The sequence below is a fragment of the Spea bombifrons genome, chromosome 4 (genome assembly GCF_027358695.1).
Source record: "Spea bombifrons isolate aSpeBom1 chromosome 4, aSpeBom1.2.pri, whole genome shotgun sequence".
NCBI lineage: Eukaryota > Metazoa > Chordata > Amphibia > Anura > Pelobatidae > Spea > Spea bombifrons.
In genome coordinates, this window is record NC_071090.1 from 102,747,726 (window position 1) to 102,770,163 (window position 22,438).

Consider the following 22,438-nt stretch of genomic DNA (forward strand, 5'->3'; position numbering starts at 1 on the left):
AATGTTAAAACGGCCATTGTCACGAAGGGGTTAAACAATGCTCAATTGGTACTAAGGGGCCCAATGTGTGCCAAGAAAATGTCCCCCACACCATTACACCACCAACAGCCTGAACCGCCAAAGTCTGACCCTGCCATCTGAATGTTGCAGCTGGAATCGAGACTCATCAGACCAGGCGACGTTCTTCCAGTCTTCCATTGTCCAATTTTGGTGATTCTGTGTGAATTGTAGCCTCGGTTCCCTGTTCTTAGCTGACAGGAGCGGCACCCGGTGTACTCTTCTGCTGCTGTAGCCCATCTGCTTCAAGGTTCGGAGTGTTGTGCGATCAGAGATGGTATTCTACATACTTTTGGATGTAACGAGTGGTTATTTGAGTTATTTTCTTTCACCTCAAACCAGTCTGCCCATTCATCAACAAGGCATTTTCGCCACACAACCTCACTGGATATTTTCTCTTTTTCGGGATCGTTCTCTGTAAACCCTAGAGATGGTTGTGCGTGAAAATCCCAGTAGATCAGCAGTTTCTGAAATACTCAGACCAGCCCGTCTGACACCAACAACCACCATGCCACGCTCAAAATCACTCAAATCACCTTTCTTCCCCATTCTGAGGCTGCTGGAACAGCATGCTGTCTCTACCACGTCTACATGTCTAAATGCATTGAGTTGCTGCCATGTGATTGGCTGATTACCTGTTTGTGTTAACAAGCAATTGAACAGGTGGACCTAATAAAGTGGCCAGTGACTGTATTATATATATATATATATATATATATATATATATATATATATATATATATATATATGTTTTAAAAGGCAAATTGAGTACTAGAAACCCTTTTGCAATTATGATACCGCTAGAAATCTCCTTGTATGTGCGTGTAACGTACATACACAGGACAATAGGACGTAACAGGAGCGCTCTTGTGGGAGAAGTGACGCTTTCATGTTATAATGCAAACATGCAGACATCACTGTTTCTGGTATATATATATATAGAACGCATGTATAAAATGCGATCAGTGTAAAGTAATTGAATCCATAAATAAAGGATGGGTACATAGCACTGGCAAATAACACTTTAGCAGCGTATAACAAGTGATTAGTTCTGTGCATGTAAATGGTTAATCATTAGAATCTTTATTATAAAGACATAAATGATTATTATTTATGAAATCATATTCTATAGTGAGAGGTTAACTTGGCGTTTATTTTAAATGAGTTGACATCGATTACTGCAACTTTCCACACTCAGATCTACACAGAAATCACAGCACATAGTTGGGTCTGGGTGTAGTAAGATGGCCGCCAGAGCTCGCTGACGGAAGGAATGCACTGCGGATGGTCGGGTGCAGCAAGATGGCGTTCCTCGTGAGCTTTCCGCTTTCAACATGGCTGGAAACCGGTGGTCATCGCCCACTGATGACGGCATCGCCGTGCGCTGGAGCGTGATAACAGGTGAAGAGAAGGTCGAGCAAGTGAGGACAAAGGTGAAACGTAACCCCGGCTACAGGTAATGGGAGGAAAGTCAGCTGCTGTGCTCTGCGGGGGAGGATAGAAGAGCTGCGCGTTATCATCTAATAGTAATAGCAATGATCACGTGTTCAGAAGTCCTCCATGGAGGGATAACACAAATTAAAAAGAGTGCCGGGCTTTGAGGGATGGTGTTGAGCTGTTTAGAGTATGTGGATAGACACAAGCAGTTTGGAACTCCAGCTGCCTGAGCCTGATGGGAGTTGTAAGCACTCACAGGATGAGTTGCCTGTCACAGTATGGGGGATTTAGCACACTTTGTCGTTTGTTGAAGTAACATGGTGTCTCCTTACCTGTGCAGAAGCCGCAACATAACAGAAGCCTGGATGGGTTGGCAATGGTAAGGACTTTACTGCGATGCAGGGGCTTTGCTAGGTCTCTAAGAGATCCGGGCGAGTGCCCACAGATGGTTAAACAGCAGCGGAGTCCGCTTTAGGAATGGACGCCGTGCTGACACTGAACATATTTACATATACAGGAGGTACTCTGCACTCACTTTGCACCCACAATAGTCTTCTCTCAGAGTATAAGGTCTCCTCTTGATCATCCCCTTTCTCGTTATCTCTCCCCCTTCTCACTATCTCTCCCCCTTCTCACTATCTCTCCCCCTTCTCACTATCTCTCCCCCTTCTCATTATCTCTCCCCCTTCTCATTATCTCTCCCTCTTCGCATTATCTCTCCCCTTCTCATTATCTTCCTCCCTCTTTCTCCTATATCTTTCTATCTCTTCCTATCTGTTTATCTCTTCCCCATTATCACTTCTCTTTTTACTTCCGTTTCTCTTTATCTCTCATCTGAGTTCACCTCCCCCCCTATGTTCTCCACTTTTGATATCCCTCACCTTTCTCCTCATCTCCCCCTTTTCCCAGACTTACACAATCACGCCAACACATATACACTCATATATACACACATACATGCTTTCTTTCACACCCTTACACATACTAATAGTATACCTGTACATTGCTGACAACTCTAGTGTTTGTGTGAAATGCTTTGCATGGTCTCTTTGCATTGTCTTATCCACCTTATGACGTTTTCCATTTCGAAGCAAAGAATAACAACTGCCGTCAGCTGGCTTGTTGAAGTTATTATAGAACATCAAAGAAACCGTAATAAGGGGAGTTCTCTGGAGGTTAATAGAAAGCGCAGGCGGACATACTCGGTGTCTGGTGATCTCTCATGGTTCTGTCTCTGTGTCTGGTGATCTCTCATGGTTGTGCCTCGGTGTCTGGTGATCTCTCATGGTTGTGCCTCGGTGTCTGGTTGTGCCTCGGTGTCTGGTTGTGCCTCGGTGTCTGGTTGTGCCTCGGTGTCTGGTTGTGCCTCGGTGTCTGGTGATCTCTCATGGTTCTGCCTCACCGGAGGAAGCCCAAGATTCCCTAGAAAATATAAAGAAACGCCTTGATAGGTGCTACCCCAGCAGGTTCTATCAGAGGCTGTGTTCCTCAGCAATGCTGACCCAGCCATTACAGTGAGATAGATTGGAGTGTTTATCTCTGGGACTTCACTATTCCCACCACTGCCCCAAACGGCAATGAAGAATCTACACTTGGAATACAGATGGGGAATTTAAACATTCGGGGGGGGGGGGGGGGTAGACACAACGCTATCCTGAATCTAAGACGAGTTAAAGGACTGACATCAGGAACAATGGGTGGACAAGATGGGCCGAATGGTTCTTATCGGCTGTCAAATTCTATATAACAGATAACCCACCGGGGCTGTCAGCTGAGCTCATTGGGGTAAATGAGAGGGTTATGACCTGTGTTCTCCCAAACTTTCCCTTTTCCTTCCGCAGGATGAACCCGCCATGAGTTATATTCTAGGGGCCGGGCTCTTTGTGGCTGGAGTCTGCACCATGTCATTAATCCTGTACACGTTTCAAGGGAGGCAGACGGGTGAGTCCCATTCAGTAGTCCATCTTTCACCTGTGTCCAGGGCAGGCCCTACATATTAGACTCCGCTCGGCAGGTAGAACCCGGAGGTCCACCCGATTTCTGTCTCCCAACTGAGAAGAAAGTTCTGTACCGAACCATGACGATTGCACACAATATACTCCTGGATTTACACTCGCACCATAAGGCACGTTACATCGTTATGTAGTTCTTTGGAACCTTGCCCGTCATCAAGATGGGACTAAAATGTTTGATTCAGGAAAACATATGAAATCCATGTAACAACAGAGAATTAATACGAAACGTTTAGTACTTGCTGCCTCCGGCTTTATAGGGTAAAATAGATCACATTTCCAAAATTCTACAATTTGCATTTCACTGCGCTAAATATACCTTATATGTACCATATAACTCAAGATGCCCAGTGTCGGTAACGAAATACGTGTAATTCTACTTAAAGCTGTGTAGGTCCATCCTGTCTTGGTTCTGACTTCCCGAGATCAGGGAGTTCTATTGAGAGCCTGAGAGAGGACTGAATGATCCAAATTAAACCATATAAAAACTGCATTAGAGATGATGACATAAAATAAAATGTCCATGTTTTGTTTGAAGCATAAACATCTGTGTTTTCTAGGTAACACCCCAAAAGATCACTTTTTAAACCACTTATTATACAGTATATATAATTGCTGTCACAGCGCCCCCTTGTGGTCTATTTGGGAATCTTCAATTAGCTGAATTGGCCAATATTGAATCCTTACCTCTGATTTACCTCTCACCTTTCTGCCCCTATATAATGATAAACATTGATAGGTGCTACCCCAGCAGGAGACAGAACCTAGAACTGTAGGTTCTATCAAAGGCTGTGCTCCTCTGCAACAATGACCCATGGAGGTTCTAGATGACCAGGAGGTGGGTACAGGCAGTTTTGCCCCCATCAAGTAATTTGGGCCCAGTTTGCAGCTTTACCCCCGTGCCTGTGCTTGCTACTTGCCCTAAAGGGGCTTCTTTGTTTATCACTCGCAGAATCCCCGTTACCAGAAGAACCCCAGCGGCTTCAAGTTCCGAAGATCCGTGGAAAGGTGACAGTTTGTGTATCTCGTGCAGTCTGTGTGATCAAAGCTCTGTGCGGATTTTATAAATGATATCAATTTATAAAATATACACACAGCTTGCATGTGTTGACGCCTGTCTGTGCATTTGCAGTGTTCACATAGATTTATCACCGTTTTACCGGCCATAAAGGTATGCTTCTTTAGTCTGTATGAAATATGTGCATTTTAAAAATATATATTAAAAACTATACATATAATAAATATTATTAAAAAATGCCCCCCAAGAAACGGACCAGCGCCTACTGATTTGTTGGAGGAGGAAGAAGTTCATCCACCTAAAGGACTTGAAATTCCAGCATTGCTTGATAGATTGTAAGCTCACAAGAGCAGGGCCCTCTTCTTTACCAGTGCGCTGATGTTATTGTCAGGTTTACATATTTCTAACTTAAAACTGAATGCTAATTTTCACTGTAATTTTCCCCTATTGTAATAGCGCTCCAGAATCTATAAATAAAGCGTCAAAACCAATTAAAACCATTGTGTAGAGGATCAGGAGGACGGACCGTAATGATCTCTAATTTATTTTGGAGGCCATCATCGAAGACTTTTTCCCTTCTGATCAGTGAAATGCGCTGTGCATCGGCTCTTGTGAGCTTGCGCTCGTTTGTTGTGCCGGCAGCTGTTGGCATGTTTTATGTCTCTGGTAACAGGCAGAAAGGGTCATCATCTTTCCATTTGTTTTCAGCCAAAGAAGCGGAAGATTTTGTGTACGAAAAAGAGGTGAGCAGAAATATATTTGGGTTAAAAAAAAATAAAATAAATGGAGGCTGGTTAAAAAGAGCTAATGGAATAAGGTAAAGTGTGTTAATAAACATGAAACCCGTCTCCCAGGGGTCGGAGAGGACGTTGGGAGTCTCCTCCCTTGCATCCCGTGGATCCTCCACGTGCTCCACTCCTCAGCCCCCCAAAGGAGCCGATCGCATCCACGCTGCCCCCTGAGGTCTTGTACATGTTAAAGAGTATAAGGTGAGCTCGTTCTGCTTCTGCCCTTCTGTTTATGCCAGCGGTTCTCAACCTGTGGGTCGCGGCCCCTTTGGGGGTCGAACGACCCTTTCCCAGGGGTCGTCTAAGACCATCGGAAAACACATACCTCACAATATATAATTGCATAATTTTATGGTTGGGGGTCACCACAACATGAGGAACTGTATTAATGGGTCGCGGCATTAGGAAGGTTGAGAACCACTGGTTTATGCCCTTATCCTTACATTTGTTTGCATTCTACTTGGGAATAAAATAATTGGGAATCTACAGTAAGAGTATACGTTGGTGATCCGTGCAAAAATGTAAATTGTTCTATAATGCAAACAGATGAGAATTTACCAACATTTAGTTCTCTACTTCTCGGGCTTGGTTCCAGCGATCATCAGAGATGAAATTCAATGATAACTCTAGAGCCAAGGGTTGGCCATATGTCCTCTACTTTGTGCTGCTGGAATAGGTGAAGCAAAAAAAATATTTAATAATGGTGTGTTTGAGGTGCATTCGGCCGGGAGAACCAAAAATTGGGCCACTCAAGCAAAATGGAAAAGAACGTTGACTCAAGTGACGCCAAGTCCAGCAGAACCAGGTTCTTGTTTGCTTTACTGGAGACTCTGGTTTTGAGATGGCAGGGACCACAAACTCAAAGCCAGTAAGTTCTTTGAGAGGAACCGGTTGCTCTCCATATTCAGCCGTGATGAGCTCCTGAAAGTAGGAGAGATGCGCTGTTTGCCAAACCTGATAAATGTGACCTTTACATAATTTTTTGTTATATAATAAAAGTGTTTTATATAATAGATACTAATGAGATCCACGATAATTATTAATCATGTGTAATGTATTAGGAGGACATTTATGTAGTGATGCTAATTCTATGTTTGCTTGGGCTCTTCTTAACTTCCTTCATGATGTCATCCTAGGCAGATCCTTATGGTGCCAAGTCGCTTACAAACGATTTTAGTTCAGGATTGATAGGTTATTAAATATACATTTCGGCTTATAGGTGGCACCTCCATACCAACACCCAAATAAATGGAATTTTTAATAAATTGGATTGTTGAGTAGGGCAAAAAAAAATGTCATGATGCACATAATGTACCCGGTTCATGGTTAGTATAGTAGGTTTAGTGTTCTAGGTTTTAGTATATTTAATTAGAACCTCTTACATGTCCAAACCCTTCCACTAGAATTGAAATGAAATAAAGTAGCAGTTATATCCGTTTTTCTTTAACCCCCCATATTTTTTCTCTGTTTTGTTCGGTTTATTTCTGCCGCTTCATTCAGCTTCTATCCTTGCCATACTTTGAGCTGTCGCTCTCCTCCGATACATAACCATTCTCTGTGCTCGACCCAAACAGGTTTTCCGAGTTCCACCTAATGCCATTATTATGCTATAATTTATCATATCTGTACCATATCCCACTGTCTTTATTATTAGCTTAGGCAGGGTCGGGGTGGGGGCAGTAGCATATTCCTTCTAGGGCCACAAGCCCCGGATTGATCGCCCTATTGGGACCTAAAACCCCTTTTCCTACCCTAATGCCTCTCTTTTTCTAAGGAGCTCAGAATGTTTGCTGGCTGTGATGGTATCACAATGTTCTAGAGCTATAAGATTTGCATTAAGGTTTAGATAAAACAGCAAAACAAAGCAGAAAAGGGGAAAAAATGGGGTAAGAATTGTGATTTGGTCTAGGACTGACTTAAGGTCACACTACATCATCATTTGTGATCGTCCTTCCATGTATCTCTACACTGTAATGTTTTCTTTGTTTTTTTTTGCTTGTGTGTCTTATCATGTTACCATCACCACCACCGAACCAGCACCATCACACCTCTCTCTGTGTCTCCCCTCTTATTCCCCGTCTTTCTCAGAGTGCTGGGTCATTTTGAGAGACCTATTTTCCTTGCGCTGTGCCAGCACGTGGTGTACGAGCATTACAGCCCGGGATCGCTGGTTTTCTGCCCCGGGCAGCCGGACTCCAGCATTTACATTGTCCTGGAGGGGAGAGTGGAGCTGTCACTGACCGATCCCGTGAGACCTTATCGATTTCTTTTTCTTTATATGTATTCTCTCTTTTTCATGTTTTTGTGTATTCATTTTCTTAATATATTTTTTTCCTTCATATTTGTTTTTTTGGGGTTTTTACCAAAAAATTAGGTTTTTCCACTTTTTTCAATATGAAAATATTTGAAATGTTACAAAATATAAGAAAAGAAAATAAGGAATAGCATATAGAATCGCTGCAGCGAACACAATATCTGCCCTCCACCCATCTAATTTGACGACTGCAGTTAGCGTCCCGAGTCCAATCTCTTGGGCCAAAACGGGGAAAAACCTGCAGACGTAGGACGAGGACCTTTGGGAAAAGACATAGATTCCAAGGCGATTTTTAAACCGGGACACTGTTTAATACTCTATCTAATGCTCTCCTATTTTTGATATACATGTGGCATGATTTAAAGCGGAACTCATACCATACCCGTTCCTTCAGTTATGGTTGTAAGTTTATCATTTATTCGAGTGACTGAACTATCTCTGATAGGGTGACCACATCAGCCATGTTTTCCAGGACACATACTTTTCACATATTGCTGACCAGCCCAGATAAATTGGGGCCCTGCAGTATGGGGGATGTATATCTAACTCATTGGTTCCACTCCATGAGTCTATACATCCCACATAATGCAGGGCAGCATTTTATCTGGGCTGGTCAGCAATATGTAAAAATTATATGTGTCCTGGAACTATGCAGTAGGGAAATTGATTGCTCTTGTCTTGGCAGTCTATGGTAGGGAAGTTGATTGCTCTTGGCTTGGCACTCTGCGGTAGGGAAGTTGATTGCTTCTGTCTTAGTATCCTTATGTATAGAAAATCTTTATTGTTTTGGCTTTGCCCACTCCTATGTATGGAAACGATACCTCTATAGTAATATGAATTCGGTACACCCTGGGCCATCTATCTATCTATCTATCTATCTATCTATCTATCTATCTATCTATCTATCTATCTATCTATATATCCTTTATATATCCTTGGACTGAGTTCTAAAAGTGGAGCAGTCACTATGGAAACTAGTGAATTATGGTTTTTCCGCATTCACGCTTTGCTCCAGATTTGCACTAAATAAACATGGCCTACTATTAATGACAGTCAGCCTAAATTTGCAGAAAGCACGAATCTTGCAGGCACATGTGCTTCGTGATATGATATGGGAATTGGCTGGTATGACATGAAATCTCTCTGTCCTGTTCTTAGGATGGCACCCGGCATTACATGAAATCGGTGGGTCCAGGCGATAACGTGCACAGTCTCCTCAGTATCCTGGACGTGCTGACGGTGAATGGACTTTTCCTTAATTAAGCCGTAGCGTAACGTTAAGGTAGTGGGGACTGCTCTCCAGGGCAGGTCCAATGGTCTCCAGCGCCCTAGTCATGAAACAGCGTTTAACGCCTCCCTCATTCATTTAATTTCTTAGCAGAAAATGTAATGTTGGCGCCCCCTATTGGCACAAAGCCCCAAGCTGCAACATACAGTGAGGAGCAGAGGATGATGGAAGAAAGATACAAAGTGGCCAGTAAAATAATAAAGTGAAGTCAGGTCCATCGGGAAAAGTCAAGAGGTGGCCTGGGAAGGAAAACCTAGGAAAGGCTTTAAAGTCATCCATCTTTTCTTGAAGCTATCTGTATTTAGTACAATGCAGTGGCGAGGGATGGCTTTCATCATCCTGCTTTTTCAAACTGAGCCAAATGATCAATAGTTTAAGATGGGGGTTTGCCTTCATGTGGAACAAAGGAACATTTTGGATAGGATGATGTAATATAAGATGTGGGAACTTTCTAGATCTGTGACTCTGGGTGTCACAGCCAATTACCAAGCCTCCTGTCATCCCCAGGTGAGGGTCAAGTGACATCTATCTCAACCCAATACCTTACCGATCCAGCCCCCAGGTTCAGCTAACCCTGTCCCTTCTAGGATGGCTTTACCCCCTTCTGACTCCTGTATCGAGATGGAGACCCCTAGGCGGGGATACCAGAGTCTCCATGTTTCCATCACTGATTCCTAGAAAGACAACGTGGTATTCAACTTTTACTTTCCTCTCTTAGGGTCACCAGCGGCCATACCGTACAGTAACGGCACAGGCTGTAGAGAAGAGTACCTTACTACGTCTTCCCGTTGAGGCTTTCTGTTCCATATTTAAGAGTCACCCCCAGAGCCTGGTACGGACGGTGCAGGTACGTAGGCATAAATGGAATCTGTTTAGCTACGTTTGCTATAGGCTTTCATTCCATACATCATACACCATACACCATACACCATACAGCACCACCACATATTGCTTATTCCAATCTATTACGTTCTTGTACCGGCTGGTAAGTATGTTTTGTGGCTTCTTGACATACAAACCACCATGGATTTTTTTTGTATTGCTAACAGTTTTGTTTTAGAACACTGACATGCAAATATAGATTTTGTTTTCTAATTTTTCTTAGATACTAGAAAAATGACCCACCATGGATGTGTGCAAATGGTCATAGGTAGATCTGACATTGACTTCATTCTAGTATTGTGTTACGTAGATGTGGATTTAAATTAATAGCAACATTACAGCCCTGGCACTCATAATACATACACAATTGCTTAAATATCCAGTGATTTTGGGGATGTGCACTTTCAAATCTACTTTTTACACAGAAATAATGGTAATCGACCAAATTCTCTTTTTTCTGTGCAGATCATAGCAATTCGCCTGCAGAGGGTCACCTTCCTTGCTCTACACCACTATCTGGGTCTCACCATTGAGCTCTTCCAACATGTAAGATCCAATGTTTCTCCCTTTCTGACACTAAACCAAAGGAATTGTGGGGTTTGGAGATTCAATGAAAGTAACCAAGCTATATATAAGAAACTTTTTAGAAGCATTTATAATATTCTGAATAGGATATTTCACGTTATCTCTGTTTCTCCTTGAAGGCCCCTCAGGATGAGTCTCATCCATCTCAGTCTAAGTCTGTCTGCTCTCGGCGGCCACCGCTTTCAAGAAGCAAAACACATGACGAAGGTGAGATCGTACCTACTACAGCTATCTTCATCTGGAAGACTTTCTGTATTTATTAAGAATCATTATTTCTTCTCCAGGCAGCACAGATAAGTCTTCTAAGTCCCCACCACAAAAACACAAGAGAGCTCCACCCTTAGGACGCTGCAGATCTGCATCTTTGGCGGTGCCAGGTGAATGCCATTTAAATAATGTGGACATGTTGTGCAAAGATCCAGATGGTCATATCTTTTTAAGTGACGGGCGCTAGTGAGGGCTGTATATCCACCATTCTTTATGGTAAAAATTCATTCTTTCTTCCATTCATGAACTAGAAATATTTGCCTGTTCTAATATGGAGGTCTCTCCTCTACATGTTTTCTATATTTCACCTTTCTTTGGCTTAGAAGAAGCTAGCGTTGTAATGTTACATCCTCTGTAAAGGGTCAGTGATTTTTTTTTTCTATCATTTTATAGGAACTATGTCATCTTCTGGGTTCTGGCGCTCTCTGGATTGTGAGTTAAAGCAGACTCATGGTCCTTTCTCTAGTAAAGGAAAAGAAACTCTCACACACTGTTCACCTATGGTAAGAGGCCTTTTGATTGGACACAGTGGCGTATACTGGTATAGGCCTTGGGTGACAGGTCCAAGGGGCGATCAGGATCCCAACTGTGCCGCTGCTCAATGGGCTGTACCCAGCGTTGGCGCTCAGCAGTGAGGACGGTGGCTGCAGATGGTTAGCCCATTGGTTCTAAGTCATTTTCTGGATTTTTACAGCTTGATTCTCTGGATCCAGAAGACACCCAGGAGAGGATAACTAAATTAATAGAAACCGGAAAGAAACAGATGGCCGGTCTGATGGACCTTGAGGTCAGAAATGCGGGGATCGGTTGTTATTTCTTTGTAGAAGCGAACCAATTGGCCAACGTAGTCTGTCCTTTTTATTTATTAATTCTTGACAATGGTTGGGTACTCAGAGCAAGATGTTCAATGTCTGTCTGCAACCCGAGGAGCTACTCATTCCAGTCATTGACAGATCTATATCCATATTGTCTGCTTTTCCCTTCATCCATGTTCTCTCTCTTTCTTGTGTGTTCCATGCTCTCTGTGTCTCTCGTAGGATGTATCCCTGCTCGATCACAAGGTGTCTCTCCATCATGTGAAGGCTGATACTGTCATTGCCAGGCAAGGTGAACAGGTGATGAAGCGTAAAGGATGTGTCTGTTGTGTGTGATCATTTAAAGCTTTTGGACTTCTTACTCCCCGTCCTTCTTCTTCGGCTTTAGCTATTCTTATCTTTGTACCGTTATCCAGCCGCTGTCTCCCTCCCCTTTCTATCCTTGGTTAATTTTGTAGTCACGCTCAGTTTCCATTTCTTCTCAACACTCCGTTTCGCTCTCTCGTGTCCTCAGGGAGTAGGTCTGCACCTCTTGCTGTCTGGCTGTGTCCATGTTTATCAGGGCGTCAGTGGCCGCCAGGACTTCTGTATCTTCGAAACTTGTCCCGGCGAGATGATCGGGCAGCTTACGGTTCTAACCGGAGAACCTTTGATCTTCACCATGAAAGCTGTGAGAGACAGCTCGTTTCTGTGTCTGAGTCGTACTCATTTCTACCAGTGAGTGCCGCTCCAATGTACACTCTCCTTAGCTTTCTTTGTTCTGTGTTGTTTATTTTTGTCTGATTCTTGCTTTTTTGTGCATTAAATCTGGGATTCCCAATATACAAATAATGGTAGATGACAGCAGTTGGTGGAGTATAGGCGGCACTGCAGTAGAAGTAGATTAAGGTGCCTTTTGACCTACGACAGGGGCGTCCAACCTGTGGCCCTCCAGCTGCTGCAGGACTACATCTCCCATAATGCTTTTTCAGCTAAGGGGCTGGCTGGGGAGGATGGGAGATGCAGCCGCTGGAGGGCCGCAGGTTGGACGCCCCTGACCTGTGAGATCATTATCTGACGACTGAGAGAAGAGAACTGCACGAATCACACAGATTTATTCCAATCTATCATTTTAAAAAAAACAAACATATTTTGAGCTCCTTAGTTTGAATATAATTGTTTCTTGTGAGATCTATCCACTTATTGAATCCCTTTTGTAATTAAAACTACCCATAGTTCCTGGTAAACAAAGTGAATCTCTTGGATTACATGTTCCTTGAACACAAAGCCCGGCGGAGAGAAATGTAATTTATTGTAGTACACAGTAATATTAATTTTCTTCCTTTCTTATTTTTCTGTTTATCGCAGGATCCTGCGCTCGCATCCTCATGTCCTGCTTTCCGTGGCTCATTCGGTGGCCCGGCGCGTTTCTCCCTTTGTGCGTCAGGTGGATTTCTCAATAGACTGGATTGGAGTGGAGGCCGGGAAAGAACTCTATAGGTGAGAATTAATGGCGTGAACGGGGAGACCTGCAGCCAGACTCATGCACTATGCCAGGGGCGTCCAACCTGCGGCCCTCCAGCTGCTACAGGACTACATCTCCCATAATGCTTTTTCAGCATGAGGAGGATGGGAGATGTAGTGCTGCAGCAGCTGGAGGGCCGCAGGTTGGACGCCCCTGCACTATGCTTATAGATGGGGCTACCATTGAAGTCAGATAAAAAGCTGCTCTCGCTCTTCACTCATTATGATTCTTTTATTCACGCTCTTCAGTGGGGTATTCTTTGGGTGCTGCCCCCACCGTCCTCCGTCTTCACTGCCGAGCGCCACAATATGCTGCCAATTATTATTTAGATTTTTCCCCTAACTGTAGGAAATTTTAAGTAAAGTGAAATGCCAACTATACAGCGTGCAAAATGTCACTTCTAATACATGAAATATTTTAGTTATTATCCTCATCAGATAGTTAAAGCGTAGAGATAAATGTGACCCGGTATGGCTGCTGGCACGGCTGCGCGTTCTCACAATTCTGGTTTTTAAGTGATGTCACCAGCACAATCCAATACTTGTCATCATAGTTTGTGGCTGACAAGTTCTCTTTACATCACTATAATGTATACATAAGGTGTCAATCCCAAACACTTGTGAACACTGTATCGTAAGGTCATTAAGTCATTTAATCCGCCTCTACTGAATCTTTTTCTCCCCTCGTTTCTTTTCATGGTATTTGTTTCTCTTTCGCAGGATGGGAGACCCTTCTGACTGCACCTACATCACTCTAAACGGGCGCCTCCGTTCCGTGATCGAGCACCCGGATGGGAAGAAGTCTGTGGTGGGGGAGTATGGCCGCGGACAGCTGATTGGAATGGTGAGATATTTTTTTGTAAACTTCTCCGCACGAGGTCCAAATACCTCATTCTCACCACCCGTCGAGGTGCTGTTCCACTACAACAGAACCTTTTTGGGACTCTCTGGTATGTTAAGCAAATAAACCGTAGCAGATCTGACATTTTATTCTTTCATATAAAGACAACACATAAAAACTTTAAAGAAGCCTTTTTAGTTCCTATGGCTACATAGAATTTCATAGCGGATTCAGCCTTTCTAGTCTGCCCATTTTTCCTGATGTAGAGACTCAGACCGTAAGCAGTCCTTGCCCATGTCATGCATATTTAACCCCTTAATGACAAAGCCTGTACATGTACGGGCTCAAAATGCATTGTTTTCAATGGGTTTAGGGACCGCCCATTGTCCTTAAGGGGTTAAAAAACACTCAGTATTAGCCTCTGCTGCATCTGCTGGGAGGCTGCTCCAGTTATCTGCCACCCTCTCAGTAAAGTAAAACTTCCTTACATTACCTTTTAAACCTCTGACCCTCTAGTTTGAAATTACAGAAAGAGTTAGCTGGGCCACTTCCTAATGCTTTGAACATAACAAATACAGGTTCCCAGAACAAAATTATGAATACGGCAAAATTTCAACTAGATGGGAAGGTTTTAGGCATTCAACAAAGGTGTTTCTAATGCTTCATTTAATGAAAATGGTAAAATTCAGAATACGTTCCCTTTGTAGTTTCCTTTATCTCTCTTTTCTCACCTATCCACTCTTCTAGTCCACAGTGCTTCCAGTGGCCATGGCTTCTTCTCACGTACTTTGAGTGGTCTTTATTCCCAGACCCTTAACGTTTTTTTTTTTTGTCCTAAAGGTGGAAGCTTTAACCCACAGACCGAGAGCCAAGTCTGTCTATGCGGTGCGAGACTCTGAACTGGCGAAAGTACCGGATGGGGCCTTGTCTTACATCAAGAGGAGATACCCACAGGTAGCATCTTTTCTAGCTTTAGTTTGGATGATAAGAATACTCGTTTCCTTGCATTTTAAAAGTATATATGCAATAAGTGAAGGTTCTCTTATAATTGCTTGTATCCCAACGACACGCTCTCTCTCTCTCTCTTCTAGGTGGTAACAAGACTGATTCATATTTTAAGCCAGAAAATCCTCGGAAACCTTCAGCAATCAGAAGACAATGCAGGTAAACGTTTCTCTAAATGGGACAAGGGTCCTCAGGCATTGAGGATCACAAATGGGCTTGGGATTTTTAGTTTATTTAATCCTAATACATGGTGTTTAATCGCTGACATGCATATTGCTTATGTTTTCTCTTTTAGATCCTGGTAATCTTACTAGTAATCTTTGCACGGTCTGTGTCTTACCCTGCAGTAATGAAGTACCCCTCACTGCTTTCACCCTGGAGCTCAAACATGCGCTAGATGCCCTCGGTATGTTGCCCGGTTGGCTGGTGACTAAAGAATTGAATGACTCTTTAAAGGCTAATGGGGAGAAGTATTAACCATCTGCATCTCACAGGTCCGACATTAGTTCTTACAAGTGACATCATCAGGACACGGCTTGGATCATATGCCTTGGAAAGGTGTGTATCGTGGTCGGTCACCCATTTAATACCTTTGCTTCTCAGCCATTATGAGTTATTGGTTTATACAAAGGGGGCATTCTTATACATAGCCATAGCAGATTATAGATCCTTTAACAAAACAAAAAATATCCATCCTCACGTTCACTGTTCCTGTTCTGTAGCACACATGAATGTCAGCTGTCCAGTTGGCTGGCCCAACAAGAAGACCTCCATCGTATGGTTCTATACCAGACTGACTCCAGTCTAACACCGTGGACCGTCCGCTGCATCCGGCAGGCAGATTGCATTCTGGTTGTTGGTTTGGGGGAAGAGGAGCCAGTTCTGGGTGAGGTAAATGAATCCTGTTGAACACCTGAAAGAAATGTTTCCATGCCTTGTATCCAAGACCTCCGTTGTTTTCTCCTCGTTTGCAGCTGGAAAAGTTCCTGGAAACGTCCCCAATTCGAGCGCTAAAACAGTTGGTTCTCCTCCACCGAATGGATGGTCCTCCACCGCGTGGCACCGTGCACTGGCTTACGGCGAGGACATGGCTTTCGGGACACTTTCATATCCGAGGGCCAAAGCGTGTGTTTATCCCAAGACCTCCTCACAAAATGGTAATTATGTTAGTTTTTTTGGGGGGAGAGATAGCAGAAATATAAAGTTTCATTCTTAAAGTTTTCTTCAGATATATTTTCTTGATACTCTTTAAGATAAATCTCTTAACTTTAAGAAATTACCTCATGTGCCCAATTCCAAGAATATTTTGAAGTTTTGTTTATTGTAATAACCTGTTCCCCGCCTGCTTCATTCTCCCCTCTCCCATCTTTTCCTGCACCCCCTGTATTAGCACGAGCTGTACACCAAGGTCCTGCAGAAGGCTGCCGACCGCCACAGCGATTTCTCGCGGCTCGCGCGCGCTCTGACCGGAAATACAATAGCTCTGGTTCTAGGAGGAGGTGGTGCCAGGTGATGTTCTTGTGCAATAGAGGGCTAATATTTGGAGCGGATCTGTCACTATGTCCAGCGTTTTACGGTTCTCTAAATAAACCAATGTAATGGTGTTTACAGACTAAAGTAAACAATACATGTGTAGTAACCTACATGGTTAGTGCCGGCAGAAAGTTCCCAGTTTTCTTGAATTCCCGCCTTTATGTAGATGCCATGGGAGCCTCCATCTTAATTCCTGGTATTCCTCCCTGTTAGGTTATCTCTCCCCTATTGTTAGGTTGCTGATTGGCGTTGATTCGTATTGCAACTAATCAGTAATGAAATCTCAGCAGTTCCCGGTCTGAGTTGATGGAGCTGTTTCGTGACGGTATCGCCTTGCTTCCTTTACAGAGGCTTTTCCCATGTTGGAATGATAAAGGCCCTGGAGGAAGCCGGCATCCCGGTAGACATGGTTGGCGGAACATCCATTGGTGCATTGGTTGGAGGTCTGTATGCTGATAGACAGAGCGCCCGTCAGACCAAAGAGTGGACGTGCAAATGGGCAAAGGTGGGAAAATACACCTATAATTTCCAACATTAGATTTCCATTTTTTTTTGCTATATCTACTATATAGATTTACCCTTTTCTATTCCAGGTTTTCCACTGTTTCCCTCTCATATAACATTATCATTAATACCCATATTGTTACCTTCCAGATGATGTCTTCACTGCTTCGGACAGCTATGGACCTCACCTACCCCATTGCTTCACTTTTATCAGGCTCTGCCTTCAATTCCGCTTTGCAAAACCTCTTTGGGGAGAAACAAATCCAGGTAAGTGACAATGGAGGAAGTTTGTGAGGTGCCCACAATCAATCTTCACAGCTTCAGTTATTTCATCCTCTTTTTTTTTTCTTTTTCTTTGCCAGGATTTATGGTTGCCGTATTTCAGCATCACCACAGACATCACGTCTTCCACCATGCGGATCCATAGGGATGGTAGGAGACCCAGGAACATGTATTATACCAAAAGAACCCTTTGGCCAGTCCAGTTAATTTTCCTTCTATTTGTGTGCTTTTTATTATACAGTTTATTTATCATGTACGTTTTAAGTTTTTTTTCTGTGTACCCTGTTAGTCCACTAGAATGCTATACCTAATATTAAGTACGCTGTGTTATATTATTTTTAATAATCTTCCGTTCTTCAGCTTTAAACCATTTACTGTTTTTCTAGTAATCACCTTAAACATGGTTTCCTCCCATAAAATGTATTCGCTCTGTTTAATGGTAGCCGTCACCAGCACTGCTTTTAGCCTCTTACATTAACTTAAAGTCTTATTATTCATTGGGTTATATAGTACATCACAAATAGCTTGTGGAATAGCATAGGACTATTATTAGGACTCGTAATGAAAAGGGAGCACTAATTTAACCCCTTAGGACAATGGGTTGTCCTTAAACCCTTTAAAAACCATGCATTGTGAGCCCGTACATGTGCAGGCTTTGTCACAAAGGGGTTAATAATCATGCAAATCATGAAAAACAGTCACAATGGCGGCTGTCATGGTATACACATTTGATTCTTATACATTTCAGCTGTTTGTATAGTGTACTGCACAGGAAAATGTAATATATTGGGAAAGTGACAGATCTGCTTAATGCGTGTACGCGGCGTTGTCCTTCTGTCTACAGGCTGCCTGTGGCGTTACGTCAGAGCCAGTGCCTCCTATACCCCTTATTTGCCACCTCTCTGTGACCCTCAGGACTCTCACCTCTTATTGGACGGCTGTTACGTGAATAACCTGCCAGGTCAGATGGCTTGGATGAACATTTTCCCTAAAGTTCTCCGTTTACCACCACTGTTAGAGATTGAACGCGTTACCATGTCTCTGTTGTCTCTGTTGTCTCGTTTGCCACCTTCCCTGGCATGCTCTCTGCCCTGTCTATGCCTTTTCATCCTCTTTTCAATTTTCCCTTAGACACTGCCGAGTATTTTTGTTCTGTCCTCTCTCTCTTATATAAATATATAAAATGTCCCAGGAATGGTGCACTCTAATCCATGAATTTACTTGAAGAAAATGGGAGCGCTCGCAGGACTTCATATTAAAGTACAAAAATGTTTATTAGTTTAGGTCAGGCATGTCCAAACTTTTTTCGAAGAGCGCCAGATTTGATGAAGTGAACATGTGCGAGGGCCGACCATTTTGCCTGACATTCTTTGAGCCATTAAAATTAAATGCAAATTAACTATTTTATGCCAGGGTTATTTAAAACGGCATACTTTTCATTTTGTGACTTGGATGACGAATCTAAACAGGTGGTAAATCACTCTGCCTTTAATATATAAAAAAACAGATCTATATTTGGGCAACTTATCTGTGGGGCCTTATCAGTCCGGAACGCTGGCCGCAATTGGCCCTCGGGACGGACTTTGGACATGCCTGGTTTAGGTCATATCGACGCTTCGGTCTTCAACATGGAGACAGCGTTCTTCAGGACATACTATATATATGTATACACACCCCAATATGTAATATTTCCACTTTGGCCTCCCATATACACTATGACTGTCTGTGTTCATCTTCTGCTCCTTTTCTCACTCCTCTTTTTCCCCACCACCCTCAGCCGACGTGGCTCATTCCCTCGGAGCCCGCACTGTGTTAACAATAGACGTTGGGCAGCAGGAAGAATGGGAGACTTGGAACTATGGGGACAGTCTGTCCGGTTGGTGGCTGCTTTTCAAACGATTTAACCCATGGGGCGAAAAGGTCAAGGTATGAGGTTTTTGACGAGCAGGAATGAATCTAGGTTTTTCATAATTTCTTGAAGCTTGTTGGATCTACGAAACGCCGGCAGGGGTCTTGTGGCCAGAAACTCGGAAGGAGATTTTTTAATTACGTTTATGACTTCTGTAATAAGTTGAATCTTGAATAGATTGTCTTCTTCTTCACATATGCACGTCTACCCCACAGAAAAAGGAGCTTCTAGAAAAGTAGGACATCCACTACTTCCAAGTAGGACGTTCTCCACTTAAAGGAGGACCTTTCTTAGTGATCCTAGTGTTCTACAGATCTTTTGTGATATGGTTACTATATCATCAATATCCATTGTTGGTAGAATTTCATTAAGCAATATTTTAAATAAAATGTAATTTTCATCCTACGCGGCCTTTAGGTTCCGGACATGGCTGAGCTGCAGTCCCGCTTGTCCTATGTATCGTGTGTCCGCCAACTGGAACAGGTGAAGCTCAGTGGATACTGCGAGTATCTGAGTCCTCCTGTCCAACGATTCAACACTACTGATTTCCACCGCTTCCAGGAGATTCACGTGAGTTTGAGTCCTTTTCTGTTGTGTGGGTTTATTGCTTAATCCCTGGAGAGCTGGATGGATGATCTTAACTTCATCTCCTAGTTATAACTCACCTAGTTATATGCTCTTCTTCATTGGCATTCTGTTATCATGTCCAAGTCAAGTAGTCCTTTATAGTTTTAAAAGTATATCTTTTCTTTAATGTGTATCAATTTTGAATTATATTAAGGCTTATTTTAGATTATTCCATCATTTGATACTTGAGTCTTGAGTTACTGCTTTTTAACCATCATTCACACTCCTACCCAAGAAGTTTTACACATACTTGTGACATCATCATCCAACATTTTACTACCTCTCATTCAGGATGTGGGCTATGAGTACGGAAAACTTATTTTTACTGAATGGCATCGTGGTGATGTCATAGAAAAAATGCTGCAGGACAGGACTGCCACTGAATTTTACCAGTGTCAAGAGAGAGATGTGAGTCTGACGTCATTGGATTACGTAATATCTAGATATCATTGATTTATTCTGTGACATCACATGGCATTATCAATCACGTGGGCCGATGGGTCTTGTATAATTGCGACATCCTTGGTATTAGTGCATGACATCATGGCTGGGCACTGTGACATTGCCTGTTGTTTTTGTTTGTAGACCGGAATGGTGCCAGGTTTCACAGACCTGGCTGAAATGATCTCTCGCATTGAACCTGCTGCCAGTCGCAAATTGTTGCCAGGGGAGAAAGAAGGTGAGCAACCAACGATAGTTGGGTTACGCTACTATAAGATCAAAGAAGTAATTCAAAACGTTACTTTTACCATTGCTGTTTGTCTTGAAGTTGCCATTAATAAGGTGCCGTTGGATTTCACAGAACAGTAAATCATCTTCAGGTTCCTCATGTTTTAGGTTGCACGTTTTTGGCCCAGCACTCGCTATGCATCTTTTTTGGTGGAATGGTACTAGAGGCAAGAGGGGATTGAAAAAAAGCCCCCATTCCTATGAGACCTCTGTCCTATCAGTAATATCCCCTTCCCGATCCTGCCCATAACCCAAACGTACTTCTTCTTCAGATTGCTATTGTTATTATCATTATTAATAATAATTGCCCCTGGAGTCTTAAAGTAAATCTAGTCTTGATTGAGTGGCCACGCTAGCTACAGTTATGTCCTCCATACGTTGATAAACAGTCTGGTTTAGTGATGATTTTTGATAAATATGTTTTGAAGACATGAATCGAGGTAAAGACTGGGAGAAGAGAGCATAGAAAGTATTCTTGGAAGCCCCTAAGAATTACAATATAAATTCTGGGAGAAAATCCTGCAGCTCACTGGCAAAGTTTTAGATATAAAGCAGAATAGTTTTTTTTTTCTTTCATATCTGCTACAGTTCCCTTTTTGGTACCCAAATCCCCCTGCCCAGCTTTCTTCCCCCGATGTCCCTCTTTTGTAGGCGTACCTCTTTGACCATTTGAAAAGTTGAAAGGTATGAAAAAAAAAAAGAAAAGATTTTCCGCCAGTTCTATTGTTTTAATAAAATGTAACTGTTAAGCCCCTCTGGTTCCAAGTGCTTGAGTAGAGCCCTACTGGGTTCATTGTTAGACCCTGAAGCAGATATAGGGAAGCATTGGGGTGTGCGAATTTATACTTTCCCAACCTCCATGCTCCTGAGCCAAGCTGTCTTCAAGCTGCCGCCAGATGAGAAAGACCACGACGGTGAAATAAATATAGTTTGACCGCCACGTCAAAGGTTCCCACGTTCCTATCTTTTTTCAGGTGAATTCATGTGCAGTGGAGACACAGATACACCAGATGAAGGAAAGAGAGTCTGTGAAACGGTGAGCAGGGCCCACTCTGTCTCTTTCTCTTTGAGATTTAGAAGTCATGTCACTTGGGGTCACTTATGGTCTCATTTTCTCCTGTGCACCAATCAGGATGAAGAGAAGACATTAAGAATGCAAAAGGAGCAGGGCCTGGGAGGTGAACGGTGACATCCTAAACGTTCTTACCCTGCGGAAGACGCTCTCTCTTAACCCTCACACACCAAAGGGCATTGCTTATTTATTTCGTGAGGCTGCTTGTTCCGTTTTGTTGCATTTCAGCCGGCTCTTGTAGACAATAATTTACCAAACAATACATACGCTTAGGCTCTATATATGTAGGTTTGTTGTGTTTGGCCAAAACACCAACTCTCCTACCTAGAGGCCGGAAAATGGATTTTACTAAACTGTTTTTAAAGGAAATAGTCCAACATACTTTGTTATACCTTGTAGTGGGTCAACGTTCATAAAGTAACATGCAAAGTCACACAAGCTTTCAAGAAGTTCCTTGATGTCTGAATATTGGCTCGTTAAAGGTATCGCAAACTTCTTTGGACTACTTATTTACTGAGTAAGATCTCACCTTCAGCTTATTCCTAATATTTCATTGACATTGAGGGTTCTTGGCTAAATTGCTTGATGTACTCCAAGGCAGGAGTTTGGTTTTTGGGGTTCCAGTAATCTCCTCTTTTTATTTCTTATGCCGTGGTCACCACACGCACAAGCTTAATGACTGTTTACTTTTATACATGGTTTTATATTTAATCATTAAAATACGAGAGTGTTCAATGTACATATAGAGATGGTATATTATGAGTGCCTGCAAGTGGTAAGATGTTAAAGTTTTATTTGCCACCAAATCCAATAACAGTGTTCAGTAGTCTTTCTACGACATAAGCTGAGCCTGATATTGGAATGGCCCACGAGATGAACCGTATGCATGCATTCTCAGGAGGGGTAGCACACGCAAGCCATTTTTGCCCCCACAATGGCCCACCCTCATAACTCATCTTATGGTGACTTG

General features: G+C 42.8%; 1 protein-coding gene across 3 annotated transcripts; it reads left to right on the forward strand.

Annotated features, from left to right (window-relative positions):
- The first annotated feature begins 1,440 nt into the window (after positions 1 to 1,440).
- On the forward strand, positions 1,441 to 22,206 carry LOC128490333 (patatin-like phospholipase domain-containing protein 6). 3 transcript variants are annotated; one of them, XM_053462175.1, is made up of 35 exons: positions 1,441 to 1,513; positions 1,835 to 1,873; positions 3,336 to 3,435; positions 4,459 to 4,514; positions 5,233 to 5,267; positions 5,379 to 5,513; positions 7,401 to 7,560; positions 8,785 to 8,865; positions 9,633 to 9,761; positions 10,262 to 10,342; positions 10,501 to 10,588; positions 10,666 to 10,758; positions 11,042 to 11,151; positions 11,343 to 11,435; positions 11,686 to 11,763; positions 11,978 to 12,180; positions 12,811 to 12,942; positions 13,687 to 13,810; positions 14,648 to 14,761; positions 14,899 to 14,971; positions 15,108 to 15,218; positions 15,307 to 15,370; positions 15,535 to 15,703; positions 15,787 to 15,969; positions 16,203 to 16,321; positions 16,694 to 16,850; positions 17,000 to 17,116; positions 17,212 to 17,281; positions 17,976 to 18,092; positions 18,909 to 19,057; positions 19,458 to 19,610; positions 19,959 to 20,075; positions 20,253 to 20,346; positions 21,371 to 21,432; positions 21,529 to 22,206. In XM_053462175.1, the coding sequence occupies exons 2-35, from the start codon at positions 1,871 to 1,873 to the stop codon at positions 21,583 to 21,585; spliced, it is 3,627 nt and encodes a 1,208-aa protein (XP_053318150.1). In that variant the 5' UTR covers positions 1,441 to 1,513; positions 1,835 to 1,870; the 3' UTR covers positions 21,586 to 22,206. The 3 variants fall into 3 exon arrangements, with proteins under 3 accessions (XP_053318150.1, XP_053318151.1, XP_053318152.1); XM_053462176.1 differs by lacking the exon at positions 1,835 to 1,873 and having other exon boundaries at positions 1,453 to 1,513; XM_053462177.1 differs by lacking the exons at positions 1,441 to 1,513; positions 1,835 to 1,873; positions 3,336 to 3,435; ... (1 more) ...; positions 5,233 to 5,267; positions 7,401 to 7,560 and having other exon boundaries at positions 5,382 to 5,513.
- The last annotated feature ends 232 nt before the right edge of the window (positions 22,207 to 22,438 follow it).